Here is a 24024-nt window from a genome sequence, read left to right on the forward strand (position 1 = left end):
CGCTAAAGGCCATTGATTGGAGCTTCACAGACAGTTATACTTTTCCAGTGCTCATAAATTCCACCGGCTGAATGGAGTGGCGTAACTTATTAGTAAGAGTGAGTAACTCAGAATTACTATGTTCCCCCGATTCCACTGGTGGAATTAAAAATCCCGCCCACCCCTAAACATAATATGAAATGGCACGGCAATGGCTATACAACTACCAAAAGCATAAAAAGTGTGAAATTTGGTGAGGAACAATTAAAGGGGAGCTGCCCCATCTACAGGTATAAGAAAAGAAATGTTACTTGAATTCACTAAATACTCCACAGCACCTAAATGCAAATATGGACCATACAATATGCAAATCATTCAAGAAACGTCAGTGTCGACAAGATTTCAACCATGCAGTGCAAGCAATGAACAGTCACGAATCTTAGTTATTTAGCAAACCATAACTCACCCATGAGCAACACTTTGCCAGGTGAGCACTCAAACCGATGGATGTCTGGCTGAGCCTTGCATTGCATGATCGTACACAATTTAAGCACTCTGACGCCACTTGACAAAAAAAATCACAATTTTATCAATACCCAATATCAAATGTGTTTCTTGCGGCAGATTCAACAATTCTATTGAACAATGAAAACATGCATATGAGCACATTTTAACTGTATTCAATGGGACCAATATCTAAGCTCAAAACCTTACCTGCTTCCCATCCAGCGTGTAGAGGCGCTTCACCACTCCTGAGTCTAGCTTGATGGCGTCGGTGATGTCACTGAGGACCTGCTCAAACGAGTGTGCCGTCTTCTTGTTAAGGAGGATCCGCACAGCTTTACGGGGTTTCACACCACTCCGAATAATTGTAAGTAGCTTGGGCCTGATGAAATCTTTACCCTCCTTAGTTTCCGAAGGTCCAGGCTTTGAAGCTGCCACAGGAGGACTGGCACGAGGGGAAGTGGTTGCCTTTACATTCACAGACCAGTTTGGGTTTACATTCTTTGTGTAGTCCAATTTTTTAAATGGTTCTATTGATCCACATACGTAACTTTCACCTGCAAACATAAAGAGACAAAATATTGCCTTAAAATAAAGCTATAGTTGAAAGACATCTGTAAGGCTACAGCATACTTAGATTCCTTCAACTTAAAGTCAAGGAGCTTATTTATGAGAGGCTTGCTTTGCCGGAGGGTCACATTATTTTGATGAATCGGTGGCGTAATCCTCTCATTAATATATATGAGGCCACTCTGTGTTGCTTTGAATGGCCTCAGAAATATGGAGTAAGACAAAGCAGCGGAAGTCACTACTCTGCGTCAAGGAGGTGTACCATGGGTGCTACAATGGGTTTTCCCACACAGCACTCATCGATTTTGACGCTGTCTCAGATTTACTTACTCACATAAATCTGGGACAGCGCCAAAACTTTACATCTCCCCAGACCAGGCATAACAAGGGGAAATATTTGTATTCCTCCTAGTTTTGTTTCTCTTTCCATGTTTGCTGCATTCAGCACACATAGAGAAAAATGCCTCTCTGGATTGTTTTTGTGCAGGAAGGTGCCCCTTCTGCACAAAAACAATCCTGCCTGCAATGGAAGCACCCTTGCACCATTAGCGCTAGGCAGTACAGGAATGCACCACTTTTAACCAATCACCTTATTTCAGAAATACGGTGATTGGTTAAAAGCTTAGTGAAAATCTTATAGTCTACATTTAAGAGACTGATTCGCCTGTAAGAGTTATTATTTTCCTTATTCTTCTCTTTTTTTTCAAAAAAGCTAATTACTACAGCTGTACGAAACGATGGGGGGAGGGGCGCACCTCTTGCCAGTATGTGGTTTGCGAGTTTTAGAATTTCAATACTTATGATTGGTGCAAATTCTTTATATAGTTCTGCTGGAATACCATCTTCCCCTGCTGATCTGCCATTGGATAAGGATTTCACCACGTTATCTATTTCCTCAATAGAGAATTTGATAACCAACTTCTGAGATTGGCCGTTTGTGAGCCACGGGATCAGGAGTTTGTCTAAAAACTGCTTAAGATGGGTTGTATCAACCTGCTGCTGTGAAATATAAATTATTGACAATTTATAATGATACGTTCTTGATGTCTCCTTAGGATCAAGTATATTTATTCATGAAAAGACAAAGATAAGCAAAAGAGCAGCAAGCAGTGGCAAGCACATGCCCTCCTTCCATCAGCTCCATGGTACCAATGGAACCCACATTCAAATAGCTCCCCCCAGAGTTCTAATACACAACAAATTGGTGATCGACATACACATTCAATCCAACTTTGACAAGCACCTATAGGACCTGTTAAGGCAAAACCACAGTTTCCCTACTGGCCATGTCAATATTTTCCTCTAGGAACTGAGGAAAATGTATTTTTAACCTTGTAAGTTAGATACAAAAACCTTCTTAGTTTGAGAACTATATAATGGTGCTGGGTGGTGTGAAGTTATCACCATCAGAGCCAATTCAGTGGTGTCAAAACGGCATTGGATGCCTCCCTGAACTCTTTATATAAACCTTACTGTATAGTAAGAAAAATATGTGGGCAGGGTGATGTGGCACATAACAACAAGCCATCCGTCTCACCAGACAATTAAAGGAAAGGTTTCCTGTGTGATAGAGCTGTAATTGAGACCGTTAGCCAGGCAACAGTACATTTATTTCAGATACATTGACTTTTTTTGTGTCTCCTGATCTGGAGAAATTTTATGTATTTGTAGAAAAGATGTGGGTGCAGTAATGGGTATCTGGATAAGGATATGGTCTGAGGATATTGAACAAACTTAGAAGTAGTGGGTCAAAGGGTAAAGGGGGTTCGCTTGTTTGTGTTGAGTGAATTTGGTGAAGGTATTTGTTAGGTAGCTCTGAGAGAAGCTCAACAAGAATATGCTCGCCAATTGGCACATTGAACGGAGGTTCAGGTTATCTAGGATTACATGGAATAAGCCCAATTGTAGTGACTTTAGAATTGTATCAATGGCTAGGAAAATGTTAATGCAAATTATGTCCACCTCTATTTTGAATAACACAGAGACTGTTACACAAGTTAATTCTTTGACGAGTCGAAGGATTCGGAGCATTGGTAAAACATAATTGTTAATAACTGACAAAGGAATCTGAGATCCCTTCCTTTGTGGATTCTCCAGGGTGTGTGGACAAAATAACAACAGATCAATATTATGGGGGCTCACGCACTCCTTGCCTTCTGGAAATAATCCAATTTTTTGGGGGGTTTGTGGCATGCAAAAGGATTCACTCTCTGATCATCGAGTGCATGGAATCCATGTATTGAAGTGACGTTCCCCAACTGGGGTTCGTCTCCCTATTTGCACAGCTTGATTCCCTTGTAACCAGGGATGAAGGTTTCTTCAATTACTCACTGTTCGTAAATCAAATTTCAGTAAAGCATTTTATTCTTATAATCACTCATACACCTCCGAGGCCGTAATTTTGGTGATCTGTTTAACCTAGAGTCAATGAGTGACCTGGTATGTTTTTTAACTTACACTACATGCCAAGGTTTGTGAGATGTGTTACACATGTAAAGGTTTATTAACATTGAGCCGGTTGGCTCAATGTTGTGACCCTCATGTATTATTTTGTTTCTAGATTTATTATCCTCTGACGAAGGGCTATTCCAGCCCGAAATGCATTGGGATGGGACAGTTTATAGTCATGCATAAGCACACATTTGAGTCCTTGAATGTCCTTGATTGAATGTTGAAAATTTGATGATTATAAAGAATAAAATGCTTTACTGAAATTTGATTCACGAACAGTGAGTAATTGAAGAAGCTTTTATCCCTGGTTTACAAGGGCATAAAGCTGTGCAAATAGGGGGACCAACCTCAGTTGGTGAATGCCACTTCAATACAAAAAACAAAAGAGGCATTAAGTGACTGAGGAGACCAGTGAATGAGGTCAAAGGGAGATTCAGGGCACAACAAGCGAGGTAAGCCAAGAGCATTTTCAGGTTCTTTGGCGTTGGTGGCTGCGATTTAAGTACAAAATGTGCTGGAAGTCATTTATTGCATTGAGATAGTGAAAATGTTGGAGGGAAGAACACTGCCCTGTCCGGAGAAATAGTTTACACTCTTGAGGAAAACCAGTTGCACAGAGGGGTGCAAATTGTGACCCATTTCAATGATGCACAGGAGGCACTGATAATTCAGTTCACAGGGCTGCAGGTGCACAGATAACTCAGACAATACAAAGTGCTAAGATACTATCAGTAGTATATATATTGTTTCCCAGGTGGTGAAAAGACTGGAGTTCGGCCAAGATAAAAATGTAAATAAGCCCAAGGGTTCAATTGCAAGACCAATACTGTCATTGTCCTTTCTGTAGTCCATGCTGATCCAAGTGAGGGCCCTAAGTGGTGCTGCCATACCCTCAGAATGGTACAAAAGGGGGTGGTGATGGACAGAGCATCAGAACCAATCAAACACTCACACCCAGTCAACAGATCTGGGTTTGATCCATCACCATTCTTTAGCCCACTCTGCCACCCCAGTTCAGACATGGCCATATGCAAATCAGTATTACCCTGTGCCTCATGGGAACAGTCCAGCCCGAACTGCCAAGCCATGCCTTCCCTGGACCGGAAACAAGCTTCCTAGGACCGGTTTCTGGCATTTCAGCCGTCTTCAGCCAGGCTTGCTTGAATCCAGTGGCAAAGTGAGCAAGGGACTCACGTCTGAGCATACCCTGCCAACTTATGGCGAACAAAGCGGTACAAAAGGGGGTGGTGATTGAACGGAGGTTTAGGTTATCTGAGATTACATGGGATAAACCCAATTGTAGTGACTTCAGAATGTATCAATGGCTAGGAAAATGTTAAGGTAAATTATGTCCACCTCTATTTTGAGTAACAGAGAGACTGTTACAAAAGTTTATTCTTTGACGAGGCGAAGGATTCGGAGCATTGGTAAAACATAATTGTTCATAACTGACAAAGTGTTTCAGTTTAATAAGTGATACAAATTACACATGTCCAAGACTTCAAGATGTAGTTCCTAATATGGATACCATGGTAAGGGAAAGGACTACAATTTGCTAGAGCCCATCAATTTACAAGAAATACAACCACAGTTTGTTAAACATAGAACACAGACTTGAGTGTCAGTAAACTTAAAATAAAGAAAGTATTAAAGATTTTATTTTGTAAAAAAGCCATTCATAAACATTTTATGCTAAATGTGCATTTTTCTTTAACAACCAAGTGCTCTACACTGTTTTGCGATAAAACTAGTTCGGATCTGTATAGTCGTCACGGCCTCTAACTTTAGAAAACTGAGCTTTGTTAATACAAATCAAGGCCTAGGCATTCAAGCTTTTAACAGCACTGCAATGCCTGTGGTTACTCAGATCTTAAATTGAGCTCAAGCTTCACACAGGGAGTTATCCCTTAAGTCACATATATAGAGGCTGCAGGCTCAGATGTCAACTCACGGGGTTGCAAAGATCGTCTAAGCTCAGGCCTTTGATCTATTACTCAGGGTTACACAAATAGTGCAAGTTCAAATTGTAGACAATATACCCATTCCATATGCTACATGGAAAGGATGAGGTTTTGAAGGTCCCTTAATGGTTACAGCAGACCAATATGGGTAGTAACACTGCAAGTGCCCCTGACGATGCACAAAGAGTTCAAGCGTCCCTTTCGCACATAATATGTAACATCAGGTGGAAACCTCACTCACACATAAACCAGTACAGCAGGAGAAGCAGACCTGAAAGCTACTTTAACACACACTGCTGGTACTGCACATGAACAGACACCAAACAGGCTTCCCTCATACAAACCACTGATTATTTGGATGGTACAAATCGAGTGATGTCATTCCCTTAGCATAGAAAAATATGCTTTGTACTACTCTTATTGGATATGAATATAATAAACACCTACATATATTTTACTTCTAAGCCGACTGGACGAATATAAAAATATCTGGTTGCTGGTACTGTACATGTTGCAAGCTCCAGTAGGAACATCTAAGAACTCTAAGATACCCCCATTTTGTTGTTCCACCAATAACGAATTGTCACCCTTGGTGGTCCTGAAGAAGGTGGCCTTGTAACATATTTACCACCGAAACATACGTAGACGGAACACAAAGACCCCAACCTACAACACAGTAATGGCTGAAGAAAGAAAACTGCTATTTTCCTGATGTTCTAGGATAGTGACTGTATTTATAGGTTGAGGCAGGTGTAAATGATCACAATGAGTGTATGAGTGTGTATGTGTGTAGAGGAGATAGTGGAGTTTAATGGATGGGGGTATGAAAACAAGTTGAGGTTTTGATGTTTTGCATACATTGTTAAGAATAGGCATTATATATGATTGAGCACATTGTACAGCACTGTATATATTGTATGTATTCACATATTGTTTTAAGGACAAATTAATTTAGAAAAGTAAAATGTATAGAAAGATTGCTAATCAAATAAATTAGTATTTAAATAAACAACTAAATTAATTAATTAAAAAGGTATGAGCATGACACAATGTTAGACTCATTACATATAATACATGGCCACCTTTAAGAGCTATTTCTAGCCTTTGAACAAATAATGAAGGTGCAGTAGGCCATTTCATTTATAATCATTGCTCTGCTTCCCCCTTTGTATTAGATCTAAAATTGTGCTGTTTAGAGGGTACCTTTCTTATGTTAAAGACCCACCATCTCTTCAACCTTGGATCCAACCCTATCAGCACAGAGCTCACCAGCATCCTCAACACCTCTATCTCCAGAGCAACGTTTCCAAATGGATGGAAGCATGCAGAGGTCAGACTGCTCCTAAAAAAGCCCTCGGCCGACCCCAGCGAACTCAAAATTTGCCGACCAATCTTCCTACTTCCCTTCCCAGCCAAAGTACTCGAGAAAGCCATCAACCAACAGCTCACCAAAATTCTTAGAACTCAACCAACTACTCAATGCCTAGCAATCAGGATTCTGTGCCAAACAGCACTGAAACCGCCCTTATTGCCGCCACAGATGACATCAGATCTTTCCTCGACCACGGAGAAATTGTGGCTCTGATCCTCCTCGACCTCTCTGATACGTTTATTACTGTCTCCCACCACACCCTCATTTATAGACTCCACACCGCCGGCATACAGCAGAATGCCCTCAAATGGATCACTTCCTTCCTCTTAGTATACACACAGAGCATCCAACTGCCTCCCTTCTCCTCTGCACCCAGGGACATCAACTATGGCATACCCCAAGGATAATCCCTCAGGCTCACCCTATTCAACATCTAGAAGACCACCTCGCAGATGTCGTCAGATCCCATGGTCTCATCGTAATCTCCTATGCCGAAGACACTCAACTCATCTTCTCACTCACTGAAGACCCTACCAATGCCAAACCAACTTTCGCAGCACCATGACAGACATAACCAAATGGATGAGAGACAGCTGCTTCAAGAGCAACTCTGACAAAACAGAAGGGCTTATCTTCAGGAAGAACACCTCTGTATGGGACCACAGATGGTGGCCAGCAGAACTCGGACCAACACCCACACTGACAGACCACGAATGCAACCTCTGCATCATCCTTTACACCCAACTAACAGTGAAATGGAAAGTCGACATAGTCACCTCCGAGTGCTTCCACAATCTCCCCATGTTCCGCAGAATCTTCAGATGGATCGCCATCAACATCAGGAAGACCGTCTCGCAGGCCCTTGTCACCAGCCGCCTGGACTACGGCAATGCTATGTAGCCAGAATCTACACCCAAATCAACAAAAGACTCCAAACCATACAGAACACCACAGCCAGACTCACCTGGACCTCCCCAAAAGGTCCCACATCACCCCCCACCTCAGAAACTTCCACTGGCTCCCCATCCAGAAAAGATGCTATTTCAAGATCTTCACACACGCCTACAAAGCTCTACACAACCAAGGACTTGACTACATCAACAACCAACTGAAACTCCACCTACCCGCAGACACCAGGGATCCACCCCACTCGCCCTTATATACACCCCAAGCATCCATCGCAGCCGCATCGGGGCAGCTCCTTCTCCTACATCATCACCAAGACCTGAAACGCCCTACCCCTCCACCTCCATACAGCCCTTTCCTGGCTGAGAAAGAGTCTCAAGACCTGGCTTTTTGACTGAGACACGGCACCTCAGCACCTAGATGCCCCCAGGGGTGACAGTGTGTGATCTACAAATGCAGATTGATTGATTGATTGAGTGTGAGCAAGGAGCAGAAAAGCTATATACTTGCAAGCAAGTGCTATGGCTGTAACTGTACACAGGATAATACATTTGTCTTTTCTTTTAGGAATATACTATAGAAAAAATTAACTTGTGGACACAGTGCTGTCAACAATAATTCTTGTTAGGCAGCTCATGTGATGGAGAGACCATATGCCACTTATTAAAGTTAAAATGTGCAAAAATATAAAGTAGGCAAATAGGTAAAAACAACATATAAATGTGTGTATAATATTAACAATGTATGTTCCAGAAGGCAGTATAGTAATTGTGTTTTCAATACTGTCATAACTTTTGCTATCACTAATAGTCTCTGTGACGCTTTTCCATTACCCGTAAGCGAGGTACTATTTTCATCTAGAATAAACATTTTTTTTTAAATGTTGCATAGGGTTAAAAAAATGAGTACAGTATTTCTCTGCAATATTTCTGTAATGGATTCCTGTTACCAAAAATAAATCCAATTAAAATGGTACTGGGTGGAAGCAGAATTTAGGGTTAGAAGTGCAAGATTGTCAGCAGAACACATCTGACTTGGTCAGGCAGTTGAGAAAGGCCCCAACATTAGATCACTTCCAAAACCATCTGTGGGATAGAATGTGTCCCCAAATACCAATAGATTCCTGCTTTCCCATGATGAAATCCATCAATCAAAAAACATTACAACATAAGAAGCGATGAAAAACTAATTAATCCATGTTGTGACAGATATTGTACTTCTCGTCAGTGACCTCCTTTCCCACTCTGCTTTGGCTCTGACAGAAGGCATATTGATGTCACAACTCAGTAGTAACACATGATTACACAAGAGTAGTGATTTTCTTTTTATCTGTGCATAATGATGCCCCAACTCAACTTCAATAGCTACATTTTATATTTGTATATGACTTCCATAAGAAGCATCTATTGTGAGTAACCAGATTGGAATCCAGTTATTCACTGCAGTGGCGTCACAACAGTGAGTAACCAACATAGTTATCCACTATTCTGACATCACAAGAGGAAGTTCTCACTTCCCCTTTTTCCCCTGCCAAGGCTGGGTGTCCAGAGACTTGCGTGTGGAGGCAAAATGGAAGTTTGTGGTCTCACCTGCCTTCTCAGCCTCTCTTACATCTCCACAGACTTGTGATTGCACCAACTGCCTTCTCTCTTGCCAGTGCAGTTCTCTGCAGACCGGCGCTGATAGGAGAAAACTCCTCCATACAGCCACTCACACACCAACACACTTAACCAAACACTCACACAGCCAATTACACACCTAGTCACTCACTCACACAGCCACTCACTCACCCACCCATACAACCACTGACACACCCACTTACGCAACCAAAACAGCCACTCACACAGCCACTAAGTCACCCACACAACCACCCAGACACCCACTTATACACCCATACAGCTGTATCAGTGTATGATTGTCTGTGTGAGTAGGTGTATGGGGGTGAATGGGTATGTAAGTGGTGCATGGGTGAGTGAGTGGGTGCATAAGTGGTGTATGGGTGAGGGAGTGGGTGTGGGTGTGTCAGTGACTGTATAGGTGAGTGACTGAATGTGAGAGTGGCTATATTGGAAATAGTGTGCTTCTATCAGTGGCTGTATAGGTTTTTTTTCATTGTTTTAGTGTTTTATATAGCGCAAACTAGACCCGAACATATCGGGTATCAGAGCGCTTTACATAGAACCAGTTATACAAGGACACATTCATTTTGTTGTTAGTTGAGTGTGTACATATGTTAGTATCTGTAACTGTATGGGTGAGTGAGTGGCTTTGTGAGTGACTGTATGGGTGAGTAAGTTTGGGAGTAGCTGTATGAGTGACTGACTCAGTGTGTGAGTGGCTGTATAGGTGAGTGAGCAGGTGTGTGAGTAGCTGTATGGGTGACTCACAGTGTCTGAGTGGCTGTATGGGTGTATGCATGGGTGTGTAGTGTCTGTATAACTGGATGTGTGAGTGGCGGTATTGTTGAGCGAGAGGGTGCATGAGTGGCTTTATGGATGAGTTAGTGGTTGTGTGAGTGGCTGTATGAGTGAGCGGATATGTGAGTGATCTATGAATCAGTGAGTCGGTGTGTGAGTACTTCTATGGATCTGTGAATAGGTTTGTGAGTGGTTGTGTGGAAGTTAGTGTATGTGAGGTTGTATAAGGGTATGAGTGGATGTGTGAGTGGTTCTGTGGATTAAGGCATCAATTATGTCATCAGTGATGTCATTTGAGATGCCATCAGTGATGTCACTAACCATGTCATGAATAAGTGATGTAATATGTCGTAAGCAGTGCATTGAGGAGGCAAAAGTTATAGTTATCTCAGATATAGATATATAGATATATCTCTGCGATAACAATAAATATATATATATAATATATATATATATATATATATATATATATGTTGCTCCAAAAGTGCCCTGAGGTGAGAAAGCACTCGAAAGCAAGCTTGTAGGTATGAACGGCTTCAGATGCCGATACAGATTCCAGCTCCCTCGTATTGTTATGCCTGACGCGTTTCAGTAAACCCTTCCTCAGAGGCTTAAGACAGTGAAATAGGTGCACATATGACTATCGTCCTTTTATCCCCATGACACGCCTCTAGATGGGCTGCTTAGTTAAGTCCTGTGCATGCTAGGACCTGTAGTCCGTGTATGTGCAAATGTTACTGGCAAGAAATAAAAGCCCTCAGATGGGCCTCGGCATTCCGTCGTCATTCTGAATCCTGCTTAGCCAATCCCCAACATAATCCAGGTGAATCCCGAATTGCAGCCCCCAAGGATAACAGGGTGGTGCTCTCTCGGCGGCCGGGCTGCCTGTATATGTTGCTCCAAAAGTGCCCTGCGGATTGGCTAAGCAGGATTCAGAATGATGACGGTATGCCGAGGCTCATCTGAGGGCTTTTATTTCTTGCCAGTAACATTTGCACATACACGGACTACAGGTCCTACACGGAGAAGGCACCATCATGGAAAAGGAAACTGTTTTTCCAGTAGGGAGAGGCTGTAGTCTTCGAACTGTTCAAGACTGTAACGGCACAGCGCTCAAGATGCTGATTGAGCCTGCCTGAACTGTTCCACCACCTACTATAGGAGATATAAATGCTTTTAATGAACGTCCATTGAACATACTATATGCAAATACTAATGCTCGCACTTAGGACTCCATTACCCATCAGGCATCAAAATGCAAATGCACTAAGCACACGCCCACTGAGGGCGTTTCTACAAAAAAATGAAGCTGGAAATCAGTTTGTGCCTCAATGTGATGTTTTTAAGCAGCCCGAGAAGAAGAGGCTAATGGCCTCGAAACGCGTTGGCATAGCAAGACCAGGTGAAGCAGGAGACAGGCTGCATTATAAGGCTGGATGGCAGGGCGCTGTCGAGAGTGCTATCTCGATGCTTCAGGGCACTCTTGGAATACAATATATATATATATATATATATATATATATATATATATATATATATATATATATATATATATATATATATATATATATATATATATATATATATATATATATCTCCTACTGGTGGTCGCCAGTAGGTAGTTATAGTTAGGATGTAGTTACCATAGGAAGCACATTTTTGTTTTGCCAACAACTTTGCTGCTGTTTGACAAATCTTCATGAAATTTTCAAAACTGATATGACGCTCACTTTAGCTGCTATCTAGAAAGGTTTGGGGTGATCCGTCAAGTGCGGGCCAAGAACCAGGAGGTGCTTAAAAGCGAGTTTTCCCCATGTTAATTCCCATAGGACCTTTAGACATTGCTACAGCCCGAACTGCTGAACGGAATTACACCAAATTTGGCAGGAAGGTAGATGTTGGTTCAGGGTTTTGCCTTTTTGTTATGTGGTGTAAATCAATTCAGTAGTTTGGGAGTTATTTACAGAAATTTCCAGTTGTACATATGGGGACGCAGACGATCCACTACTCCTCCCGATCTCGTGCTGAATCTGATTGGCTGCCAACACTTCAAACCAGACGGTGCTTGCAGCCATCTTGGGTCTTGGCTTGAAGTCCCAGAAAAAACACCCTTACCCTCCTAGGCATGCTGGTGGGGTCCCTCAGGGATAAAAAGCATTTTTTTATGTCAATTTTGCCACTAATTTGCACTGGATCCACAAATCTGGGCAAAATACACGCAGGCTCCACACATTTTTTGAAAGAAGCCCCCAGCTGGGCTAATTCCTGGGGGCATGATTATAAAAATATCCAGGGATGCTCATGCGGCACCCCCGTGCTCCAGGGATCACCACCTCCCAGGGGCTTTATGTATTATGGAAAGGGGGGCAACGTGGACCGCCCGCAGCCCCAGGTTGCCACCTCCCGGGCCATTCATTACAGTATATGCAGGGTTGCCGTGGGCAACCCTCGCAGCCCTGGGGACCACCACCTCCCTGGGGCTAAATAAGAAATGAATGCAGGGGCCTGCCACCTCCCGGGGCTAATTAAGAAATAATGTGGGAGGGCTACACGTCCCCCCTGCAACCCTTGGGCCCGCCACCTCCCCGGGGCTATGTCCAGCAAAGGAGGGGGGCCGCGCAGCCCCTTCTCCCGGAGCCAATAATGGCCCTGTGGACTGCCACCCCTCAGGGCCGACTCCAGGAATGTCCCGGGTACCCACACCTGGGACAATGCAGTTTGCTATGGCTTGGCGGGAGCATTTTCTCTCGCTTGCTTGAAGCAGAGCACAAATTGCTTTTACACACAGGGAGCTGCATGTTAGCAGCTCCATATGTGTAAAAGCAATGCCGGCTCCCGCAGGAGGCAGGGAGCCAACAGGGACAGCGGGGGTCTTCAGGCTCCCCCTGCGGTCCCCATCAAAGGCAATGGGTTCCCTGGGTGTGACCAGAGCACCCACACTACAGGCCGGCCCCAGTGGATGGGGTTCCCGGTGCTGAAATCTGCCTGAGATGGGGGTCACTATATAACTTAGATATATAAAAAAAAAAGAAAAGGCCAGGCCCCAGGGTATGGGGTCCCGGAGGCCAATTGGGCCACACAGCCCCCCTCCCTTACTCGGAAAAAAAACTTCAGGCAAGTCACCAGAGGCCATATCCTTTCACCACCACTCTGCAAACTTGCAAGAGCCCTAATGGTCAACAAATTACTTCTGAATTCCTATAAGAGTCTCATCTGGTCGTTTTCTTTTTTTCTTTTTCGAAATCGTGTTTTCATCTCAAAAGGGAAACCATATTGATAAGCAATAAAATCAGAATTAGTGGTGTTTTTGTAGTGGCGAGCAAAGAGTACTAGGAGAGTTAAAGTAAGAAACGCTGCCTAATTGATGCCCTAACATTCGTTTTCACTCCCACTTGGCAAATCTGCAAATCAGCATGAATCTTGTCATGCCAGATCCTAATATATATATATATATTGTTGTGATATAGCAATGACACTCATGTCCAGATCAGTGTAAGTAGAGTGCCAAAACAATTGGATGAACTTTAAAGATGTCTTTTTGATATTGAACAGTGGATGCATCAATGTTGGTCCCACTCAAGATGACCTAAAATAAAGATAGTTATATGGAGCAGGAGGGCACAGGTGACTAACATCCACCTGACACATGACTACATCAATATTCAGTATGAAGATTAGAATAGTCCACACAGCGAAGAATGTAGGAGTATATTTGGAAATCCATTTCTTATATGGCCACTCCAATTGCCTGATTGTAGAAGAAAGTCTTTTACAACCTATTCTGAGTAAAAACTATGTCCATATCTGCAACCTTGTCTTAAGGCAGGTTCTGGTGGGAACAGACTAAAGCTCCAGACTAGAGAATTGATTCCATTTGGGCATCGCTAAGAAATCCATCCAGAAATGTCAACCTTCATAGAGTGAATGCAGGGGTTTGGCTGATCCGTGATCTTAGAATCTGAAATACACGTGATTGATACTGGCACAACCTACAGATAAAGTTTCATTGCATATGCATACTTTACAAATGTCATCTCAAGGTTGCCTTACTTGGAAATAAATTCACAGCTCCTGGAAGAATAAGAAATCCAAGATCTACTATTACTGGTCGTCTTCATTCAGCACCTTTTTTGAGTGCTGCGCTTTAGGAGAGCACATCTTTTTGCCTTAGGCCTCAAAATCTTCCACCCTGATTACATATCAAGCTGTCTAAGTCTAAATTCAAGAAGTTCATAAACCCTGTATTTTCTTACCAAAGATGAGCCACTATGCGACAACTGTAACCAAATGTTGTGCTTACACACTGGCTTGATTACTCTGTGTGTACTACAGGAAAGGTGTTTACACTAATAGTAAGCCCCAATACAATATCTACCTTCTAAAGCTTTACTACAGGGCAGGCCCAAGATTGATAGTTCTTCTGAATAACTATTTCTTCCCTCAACAACTACAAAAGTTATGTTGATATAAACAATGTCCTCCAATTGATGAGATGCTGCTTGTCTCAAACAGTAAAACAGTCTGCAGAATCTGCTCTGTGGTATGAATGCCCAGTAGAAGAGGAATGTGTGACAATAACCTCCCAGTTTCATACCAGGAACACCTGGAACCACAATTCAAATCCTCTGAGTTTCCTTCATGAAAGGTTGCTTCCATTCGTACAACTGTTAAAAGTGATTCTCAAAACTATTTTGCGTGTCATGTGCGAGTTCCATACAAAAGACACTAGCAACAACTGTTTTAGATAAAGAGTATTTCCGATACTGGACCAATTCACACAAAGTATACAGTACACAATGTCTATCTACCAAGGAACTTTGGAAACTGAATGATTTGTAGAGTGTGTTGTTACTCCAGGGTGTCCTTGAGCTAAAGATATAAACTGAACACCTGGGTTCTAATCTTCACTTAATCACTTGACAAAAAGTGTGTCTTCTTGGGAGAATCACTGTAACTCTTTAGCTCAGTTCCGTTTTCTGCTCTAACCAGGAATCCTCAAGAAACAGGCTAAACACTGGTAGCCAGCATTATATAAACAAGCATTGGCACATGCAGTAGGTCTGACTTTTAAGAGTTTAAGCTTGCAAATACAGACATTTCCAAATAAGTCCAGACTTATTGGCTTTGCCAATACTCATGGTTCTAAGAGTGAGACTGAAATGCAAAAAACTGTTATTTGGTGTCCAAGTGAGAAGCACAACCCTATAGCACCACAGAATTAATATTATCAGGTTTTGCAACAGTGAGCAACAGAAGCCTGAAATATCAAAGTCATTTTTCGCTTAATTTTCCCCACATCAGGTTTAGGTTTGATTGTGTTTACCGAGCAAAACAAACAGTAGGCTGAGACCCACCAATAATTGGGTCCACACAGAAAAGAAAGCCATTGTAATGCAACCTCGAGTTATACCACCTTTCCAGCATCATTGCTAAAATGCTGCATGGTTATGGGGCATGTGAAGATTCAAAATATTAGGTCCGGGAATGAAAGATGGCAAAAACAAACTCAGTTAGTTGCTCAGCAGTCAGGTTGCAGCAGCCCAGTGCAGTGAGTACACAAGCCTGTCACAGACTACCATCCCACAATCAGGGTCGGACTGAGAGCCAAAAGTAGCCCTATCAAATTTGTGGGACCAGCCTAGTCAGTATCATGCAGCTCTGTTCGGCTGCGCTGAGGCTTGTATTTTCAGGACTTACTGTGACCCATTCAAGACTTTAGTGAGAGTGGCCCGATAGGTGAAAATCAGACCCCTTAGGGGAAAATCGCCCCCTGGTCTCCAGCCCACCGGGGGAAATGCCTGATGCCCGGTTTGGCCAGCCCGCCCTGCCCATAATTCCTCTAAAAATATGGGGATGATTTTCAACTTAGTTTATCTCCATATCCATTGGTGCTCGCTATCACTTATGTATATTACACTGTAGCTCTAATAAATGTGCAACTGCAAACACATTTAGCAAAGAAAGCATGCAGTTGTTTTTGTTAACAAATTCTCTAAAACCTCTAAATGTTTGCAAGAAATTGGGGTATTAGTTGAGGGGGGTGAGAGCCCACAATCCTTGTCAGGGTGAAACACTAAAGTCACGAAATAGACCTGTGCTTAACCCTCTGGTAGGCTGGAACAAAGGAGTCAGGCTTAACTTAGAGGCAATGAGTAAAGTATGTATGGAGTACTTAAACTGTAATAAAATGTAAGCACAACACAAGAAAAATTCCAAACCAATTTAGAACAATAGAGAATATATCACAACATACAATAACACCAAAATGACAAAAATCCAATAAGTAGAACCAGAGTTATTACATTTTAAACTTTCAAGTTCAAAATAGCGCCAAAAACCTTTAAGCCCCAACCACTGTCATCTGGTTGCACTTGAATGGGACAAGGTCAAAAGTTAAGGCCTACTGAGATGGAGGAGGGTCAGATACAGGGATCAGGTTTATCCAGTTTTACCTTCGGACTTAGCCTCTGGAATGGAAGTCAAAAAATCATCAGCAGGGCAAGGCAGTGGGCTGCGGACAAAGAGAATTTTGTCAGGAAAACTCAGAGCTGGAGAAAGTTACATTTTGTGCCCAGAGGAGGATCCTCACTGGCTGGTTACATTTCTCACCTTTGCCCGGTGAATATTTCTAACTTTAGACTTAGTGACGTTTTTGGAGATCGGATTCTTTCAGCGAGGCAAGGCTGCAGGTTGTAACTGAAGAAGGCTCCACGAGGCCAGACACCTTCGCCACAAGATCCTGCTGGATCAGATTTGCTGCTGTGGAGAAGTTTGTTGCAGGAGCAACCTGAAACTGGTGGCGATGCACCTTTGACAGATCCATTTGGCAGGTTGGTCACAGTCCTCTATCAATTCTCGAAGCAAAAGGTGGTAAAAAGTTGCAAGTCCCAGGATTCAGGAAACTTCAGGAGGAGCACACTTTGACACCAACCAATGGTCCAGGACCTTGGAGATAGCAACTAAGGGTCAAGACTCGCTACATCAGAGGGCAGCAGCAGGATACAGGGCTGGTCAAGTTGAAACTGGTCAGCTGGGCAGTTGCAGGAAAGGCTTCTGGAAGTTTGTTATGTCCCTGTAGCTCAAGCAGGAGGTAAGTCAAATGACGCTTGGAGTCACTTCTGGGGTCTTGGGTTCAAGATAAGTAGATCCAGAATTCCTTCAAGTTTCCGTAGCAGGTTAGGGATGAACCCTATGATGAAGCAAGCCTCCAAAGGGGTAACCCTGGTGGGTAAGGGTTATGTAAAAGAAAAACCTTTTTCCCTGTTCACTACAAGGTTGACATTGTTTTCAAATTTTCTAGGAGTGACTCCTTTTGTTTATTTAATAATACTTTGTAGTACAAGTCCTCTCCTTTTCTCCTCTATCTCCCCCTTTTTGATGTTTGGATAATTTCTAAAATAGGAATATAAAATCTGACTTGACCATTACGTTGAATTTTAAATTATTATTACAATGAGTCACTGAATTGGTTCTAGCTGCTCTCAAACTAAGGTTAAGCATTATACATTGTTATAATGTAACCCAGTATTTTCCTATGGGAGGGCCAGTCTTGCCACAGTAAAAATAGACTTTTTAGGTTTTTTACTGCCAGGACATGTAAAACTCAAAATTTACATATTCTACCTTTTAAGTACCAAGCATGCTGCCTTTTAGGCATGTATGGCCTACCTTAGTGGTGACTTTTAAGTACTAAATGGGGAAAGGTTTAGGCTTGGTAAAAGGTTTATTTTACAACATATTGATAGAATGCATACCATGGTGAAATCTAATCCAATATTTTGCAGTGCTCTAAGGCAATATGTAATGAGTGCCACCCCGAGATGAGCACCGCTCGTGCACATTTGAATGTATGAAAACACAACTGGAGCCTCGTCAGGGTCCCAAGATCAGGATGCACAGCTGAATGAATACACATCACTCCAAAAAGTTTCAGACTATAAATCCATATTTTTTTATCCAATTTTTTCACAGGTCATGCAGTTTGTAACCACACATCATTGTCTCTCAGTTTCTCCACAGTTCAAAAAGTGCCCCTTGCTTTACTCTGAGACGTCGAAAGTTCATGATCCCATATAGTTCAACATTTCCATGGTATTCCCAATGCATTTCTGGCAAGTGTGCCCTTCTTCAGGGAAAACTTCAATTTGAGGAGAATCACATAAGTGCCACATAGCATCTAGCTGACGACAAACAAATCCACTCAGCATATAAAACACTACAAACATTTCATATTACATCAGTTTCCGTCCTTGCATTGAACTTTTAACAAGCACTTAAACCCGTTTTTTATGAGCGTTGCATTTTTCATGAATTCACCATCCTGTCTATCGTGACTAGTGCTCCAACGAAAACCAGATGCATTAGCCCGAAAATCCAATTCATCGTGTATATAAACCACATGAATGTGTTCTTACCCAGTGTATCTCCCAAACACACACAGTGGTCAAACATAACCTTACATGATAATTGTTCTATTCAAATTAAAAAACAAAACTCCAAACGTGAAAACAAAAGAAAAAACAAAACTGAGAATACAACGATATAGAAACACTGTCTTAGGGACCTGGTTGATTAACCGTTTGAAGTTTTGTTGATTTATAATATTTTTGAAGTGTTGTTTGTAAACCTATTTCTAAGTAGCATTTAATCACACTAACATGATTTTGTTTACAAATAACACATGGCATAATACAGAGCATTTATGTACTTTTCAGATCATATCTGAGTAATCATTTGCTTACATTGCAGACCGTGCTCTTTCCAAGATGGCTTCGGTGATCACCAAATAGACCCAGCCAAAAGCCCAAAAACTTGCAGCTCATGAATTGCAATAGAAACACTCAATAGGAGGTAGATGTCAAACTGTCAACAGCGTGTGAAGGGAAGTTGTTTGCTCCTTTCAGTCCCACCGTGTTTATATTTTTAGAAGACTAGTGATAAAGGGTCTAGCAGTCTGTCTATCCACACCTAATGATACAGCAATTGTTACTAAACGTGGAAGTCTCTAAAGGCAAATTACTGAAGAAGAGGAGTTAGTTGCCTGCACTGACCATGCTTTTGTCTCATTTATAAATAATATGTGCTCTGTGCATGTTTGCCCTAAAGATACATAAATTCCTTTCTTCTGCACTCCCTTAGGGGCATATTATCAAGACAGGCGTTAAAATTATTGCAACTTTAGCGGCAGAAAACTGCAGCTAAAACGGCGATAATTGGCTTGATAATATGCTCTATGGAATTCCAATTGAAGCTCAGGTTAGATGTCCTTCACATCTAACATGGGCTTCAATTAGAATTCCATAGAGCATATTATCAAGCCCATTATCGCCATTTTAGCGGCATTTTTCTTCCGCTAAAGCGGCGATAATTTTATCGCCTGTGTTGATAATATGTCCCTCAGTTACTTTAAATAATGATAACTCTATAAAAGGTTTGGCTGATAGAAAAGTGAAAAGGCGTAGACCAAAAGAACCCTGAAGATAGAGTGCAAGAAAATTGGTATTTATGGAGGAAACACACTTGACTGATAATGAAAGGGAAGCGGTACTTACTTTGCACTTAAATAAACAAAGCTGTATTCTAATTGAGCAAGAGACAGAATCTGAGTGATTTCCACACCACTTAAACACCAAACACAGCTGCAAGCTAATTATTGCTGTTATGAATTTGAGAAATCTGAAACAATTTGAATAAAACTAGATGTTTTTAGATACCATAATCTAAATGACATGAATTCCACCTCTCTATATTGTAGACTTGCCAGAGACAAATAATCAAGCCTTTCATTTTATTATTTTAAAGATAATTTTACAAAAAAAGAATTGTGTGCAAGTCATCTAAGGCTATTTCTGTAAAAGTATGTTTTGCTGTAATTAGCAGTTCTCAGGTGGAATGGAAAACTGACATGGAAAAGTGGTATTTTTGAAGTCACTTCTCTTCAACTTACTAAGTGTGCAGAGGGCATAACTTGCATCATTGATTCAAAAGCGGTATCTTAAGCCAGAATAAAGAAACACTCTCAACATGACATGAACAGCAGTGGACTCACTTGCTTCCCTTTAGTGAATTTTTTTCTCAATCAATCAGTATTTGTATAGCACCTGCTAATCACCGATGTGGGTATCCAGGTGCTAGGTAGCAGGGCTAAGTTGAAAAACCAGGTCTTGAATCTCTTCCTGAATTCTTCCAGCGAGGGTGATGTCCAGAGATGAAGGAGAAGGCAGTTCCAGGACTTGGTGGTGAGGTAGGGGAAGGAACGGCCTCCGCTGTGGTTTCAGCGGAAGCGCTGTGTCTGTGCGAAGGTCTCTGGACAGCTGGTGGAAGTTCAGGTGGTGGTTGAAGTATGCTATTCCTAGGTCATGGAGGGTGTTGTAGGCGTGTGTCAATATCTCGAAATGGCATCTTTTCTGGATGGAAGGCCAGTGGAATTTAATAAGTTGTGTGGTGAAGGGGGTCCATTTGTGCAAACTGAGGATGAGTATAACTGCTGAGTTCTGTATCGTCTATAGTCTCTTCATGAGTTCAGTGGTAGTTCCTACGTACAGTGAGTTGTCATAGTCCAGCTGGCTGGTGACTAGGGCTTTAGCGATGGTTTTCCTCACGCCGATGGTGAGCCATTTCTCAAAAGACAAAATAAAAATTCTGAGGAGCAGCTTATATCATTGCCTGTCCATTTACAATTAATTGTGACCAAACCAAACAGCTCTGCGCTTCGGAGTTAGATGCAAATTGTGCACCTGCTAATAACTACACGCTGCACAAACAAGAATTAGCAGGCCCTTATTTTGCTTATGTCAGAGTCTACTCAGGTCTGCCAGGTCAACAGCGGGATGTTCTCCGCTGACCTGCTGGAATAAAGCCACCATATTTTAAGACTTTGTTGCCCTGGTGGAGTACATTCATCATATTTAGACATCTCTGTGAGCCAGGTAGAGATCTCTAACCCTTCAGAAGAACCACTGCCATGGCAACTCTCTGAAGGTACTAATTATTTGCTGTGAGGGATCCATGTTTAATACGCCTGCAAAGCAAAGTTGTTTTTTTTCCAAAACAAATTCCAAAAGTCAGAGTTTGTTACTGAACAGTAAAAAACAAATGGTCCTAAAAAGTTGGGAATTATCTTTCAGCACATGGTGTATTTTTTTCAATTTTTTATGGGACTGCCTGGATTTTAGTGGTGGTTCCGAATAGAAATTCTGTGCCAGAATATCTGGCTTAAGTGGGATGGGTGGTCTGAGATACTTTGACCGATTGCCCAATGTCAGGTGGGCCAATCGAGCAAGGGTTTCCTACAGTGTAGCGAGCATAGGCTCTGCTATTGGACACATGGCGTTCCTCTGACTCCAAATAGAACAGGGGAACGGCAAGCTTGATAGACAGGGTACTCCACCAAAAGTTTGGCGCAGTACCTTGTCTTCCACACCCTAAATATTCCTTAACAAGTTAAGAAAAATAAATGAATGAACGAATGGAGGGATTGTACAGTTTATCTGTAAATTTAATTGTTATGCAGTCCACTCTCAACTGTCAATTTTCATAAATTGTGTTCTCTCCACCTTCTTTGTGGGTCAGTATGATAGAGGGATCTGGATTAGAATCACTCCAAATAAAGGCAAGTTTTGTCAAGTGTGGAAATTGTATATTTTGTATCCTGGTTATTTTTGGGGGTGTCTTATGAATGTATTTTTTAATAGGACACATGGCCTTGAAGAAGAAACATCTTTTAGTAGTAAAACAGTTGAGTTGATTAAAGGTCACAGAAAAGAGAGTGTCTGGTCTTCTTACTGGTTTTGAGTCTGGAGGAATTGTTGTGGAGACTGGGATTGTTTTTGTTTTGTTGGGCCATAATACAATGAGTTGGTATAGTGGAGAGGTGTAGTGCAGCGGCCAGGGCAGCTCACTTCGGAGCACAGCGTTCACAGTTCGAACCCCGGCTCTGGCAGCAGCGCAGCTCAGCACCATGTGACTCTGGGCAATAGCTCACTTAATTTCCATGACAGCCCCCAGCGCCTTGAGACCCGTAAGGTTGAGTAGTTCGTGCTTTACAAATACGGATTTATTTATAGTATAGATGAGAATTAAAAACAGCTTACCTGACTACCAGGTTGTATTCTGAAGCAAAGATATGGAGGATGCTTGGTGTGAACTACTAAATGTTATGTGGTTCTTGAAAGTCATTTTTACTTCACTGACTTCTGAAGGCTCATTCAAATAGGTACATTTGCATCAATAGATTCAATCACATGTAGATCTATTCCTGAACTCTGAACTTAAGAGTAATACTCCCCTTTTTTTACGATTCATCATTTCAGGGTGGAGATTTACACCTAGGTGTAGATGTAAGAGTTTCCACCCCTCAAAGAGTTGGAGACTGCCCTATAGGAAAGTGTAGGGAAATCTAATTAACGACATTTTTTTAAAGATATTTTAAAATAATTTAATGTAAGATTTGATGTAAACTATATATGTAAAATAATCTAGCAAAAGAATATTAAACTTGAACTAATCAATTAAAAGAATAGAGTAAATAACCCTCTCAAAGTAATTGTGTATTATTAGTGTAATTTATAAATCTTACTTTGTAAACAATTGTTTTTTATTAAAAGAATTCCCCACCATCACTATCATTTTTGCTTTTATTTGTTGCATACTAATTGCGGTTGCAAGTTACATATGTAAGAAACTCTCATGATTTTACAAAATAAGTTAAAAAGTTGAATTTTTTTTTTTACATTTTTTACATTTAAGTGTGTCATTGAATTAATAAAATAAATGAATCAATAATTAGGCTTTTTATCACAAAATAAAGAACTACATATATATATATATATATATATACATATATATATATATATATATATATATATATATATATATATATATATATATATATATATATATATATATATATATATATATATATATATATGTACAGACACACACACACACATATATATATTTATGTATATGTATATATTACCTACTGGCAGTCGCCAGTAGGTAGTTATAGTTATGACCTATTTTCCATTGGAAATCCGCAACATTCTATTTGGAATAACGTTGGCGTCGATTGATGAATCTTCGTGAAATTTTCCAAACTTTTGGCCAGCTCCGGTCCGCTCCTATCCTGAAAATTTCACGGTGATTCATCAAGCTGGGGCCGAGAAAAAGGGTGGTCCCAAAACGCGTTTTCCCCATGCATTTTCCCATAGGACCTGTTGACGCAGCTACAGCCCGAAGTGCTGAACGGAATTACACCAAATTTGGCAAAGAGGTAGTCCTCAGTTCAGAATCGTGCCTTTTGCTTAAATGGTGTAAATCCGTTCAGTAGTTCCTGAGAAAATCAAAAGTAAAATCACATATATATCTGGGCGGAGCCTAACCACACATCTCATCGTGAGATCTGATTGGCTGTCAGCACTTCATCCAAGAAGTGTTGACAGCCATCTTGGGACCAATATACATGATAGCACCTCATTAAAAAGCATTGCAGTTAATAGAAGGTTTTAAGACTTCAGTTACATTATAAATCATTTGTTCATGGTACCATACTCATTTTAGGAATTGTGGTGTGTTCTAAGGTGATTTTACCATGTGAAAAAGCCTTCTGCTGTGATATCATGAATCATGTTTGAGAGAAAACTATTTTCTCATGCTTTTCCCACAGAGGTTTGGAAGGTGATCTATAAGCTAAACTGAGAGCATATTTTCTGTAAATTCACATTATCTTTCTCAGTCAGGTGAGAATGAAGTCTGACATTCTCAGTAAAACATGTACATCCAACAAGGGCAGAGACTGTCAGTTGATTCCTTTGTGTTCTACTGCAGCTTCCCAGAGTGTTCTAAAGAACAACTAGAGCGCTAA

The 24024-nt window shown here is 41.4% G+C and overlaps 1 protein-coding gene across 3 annotated transcripts in view; it reads right to left on the bottom strand.

Moving 5' to 3' along the window:
• Positions 1 to 24024, bottom strand: part of DCLK1 (doublecortin like kinase 1) — a 1175807-nt gene that overhangs the window by 1010644 nt on the left and 141139 nt on the right. For all 3 annotated transcript variants that reach the window (XM_085621707.1, XM_085621706.1, XM_085621708.1), the window contains exon 3: positions 694 to 1040. In XM_085621707.1, coding sequence (XP_085477833.1) covers positions 694 to 1040 — 347 coding nt within the window. The remainder of the gene's footprint in view (positions 1 to 693; positions 1041 to 24024) is intronic.

The sequence above is a fragment of the Triturus cristatus genome, chromosome 8 (genome assembly GCF_964204655.1).
Source record: "Triturus cristatus chromosome 8, aTriCri1.1, whole genome shotgun sequence".
In the NCBI taxonomy this organism is placed as follows: domain Eukaryota; kingdom Metazoa; phylum Chordata; class Amphibia; order Caudata; family Salamandridae; genus Triturus; species Triturus cristatus.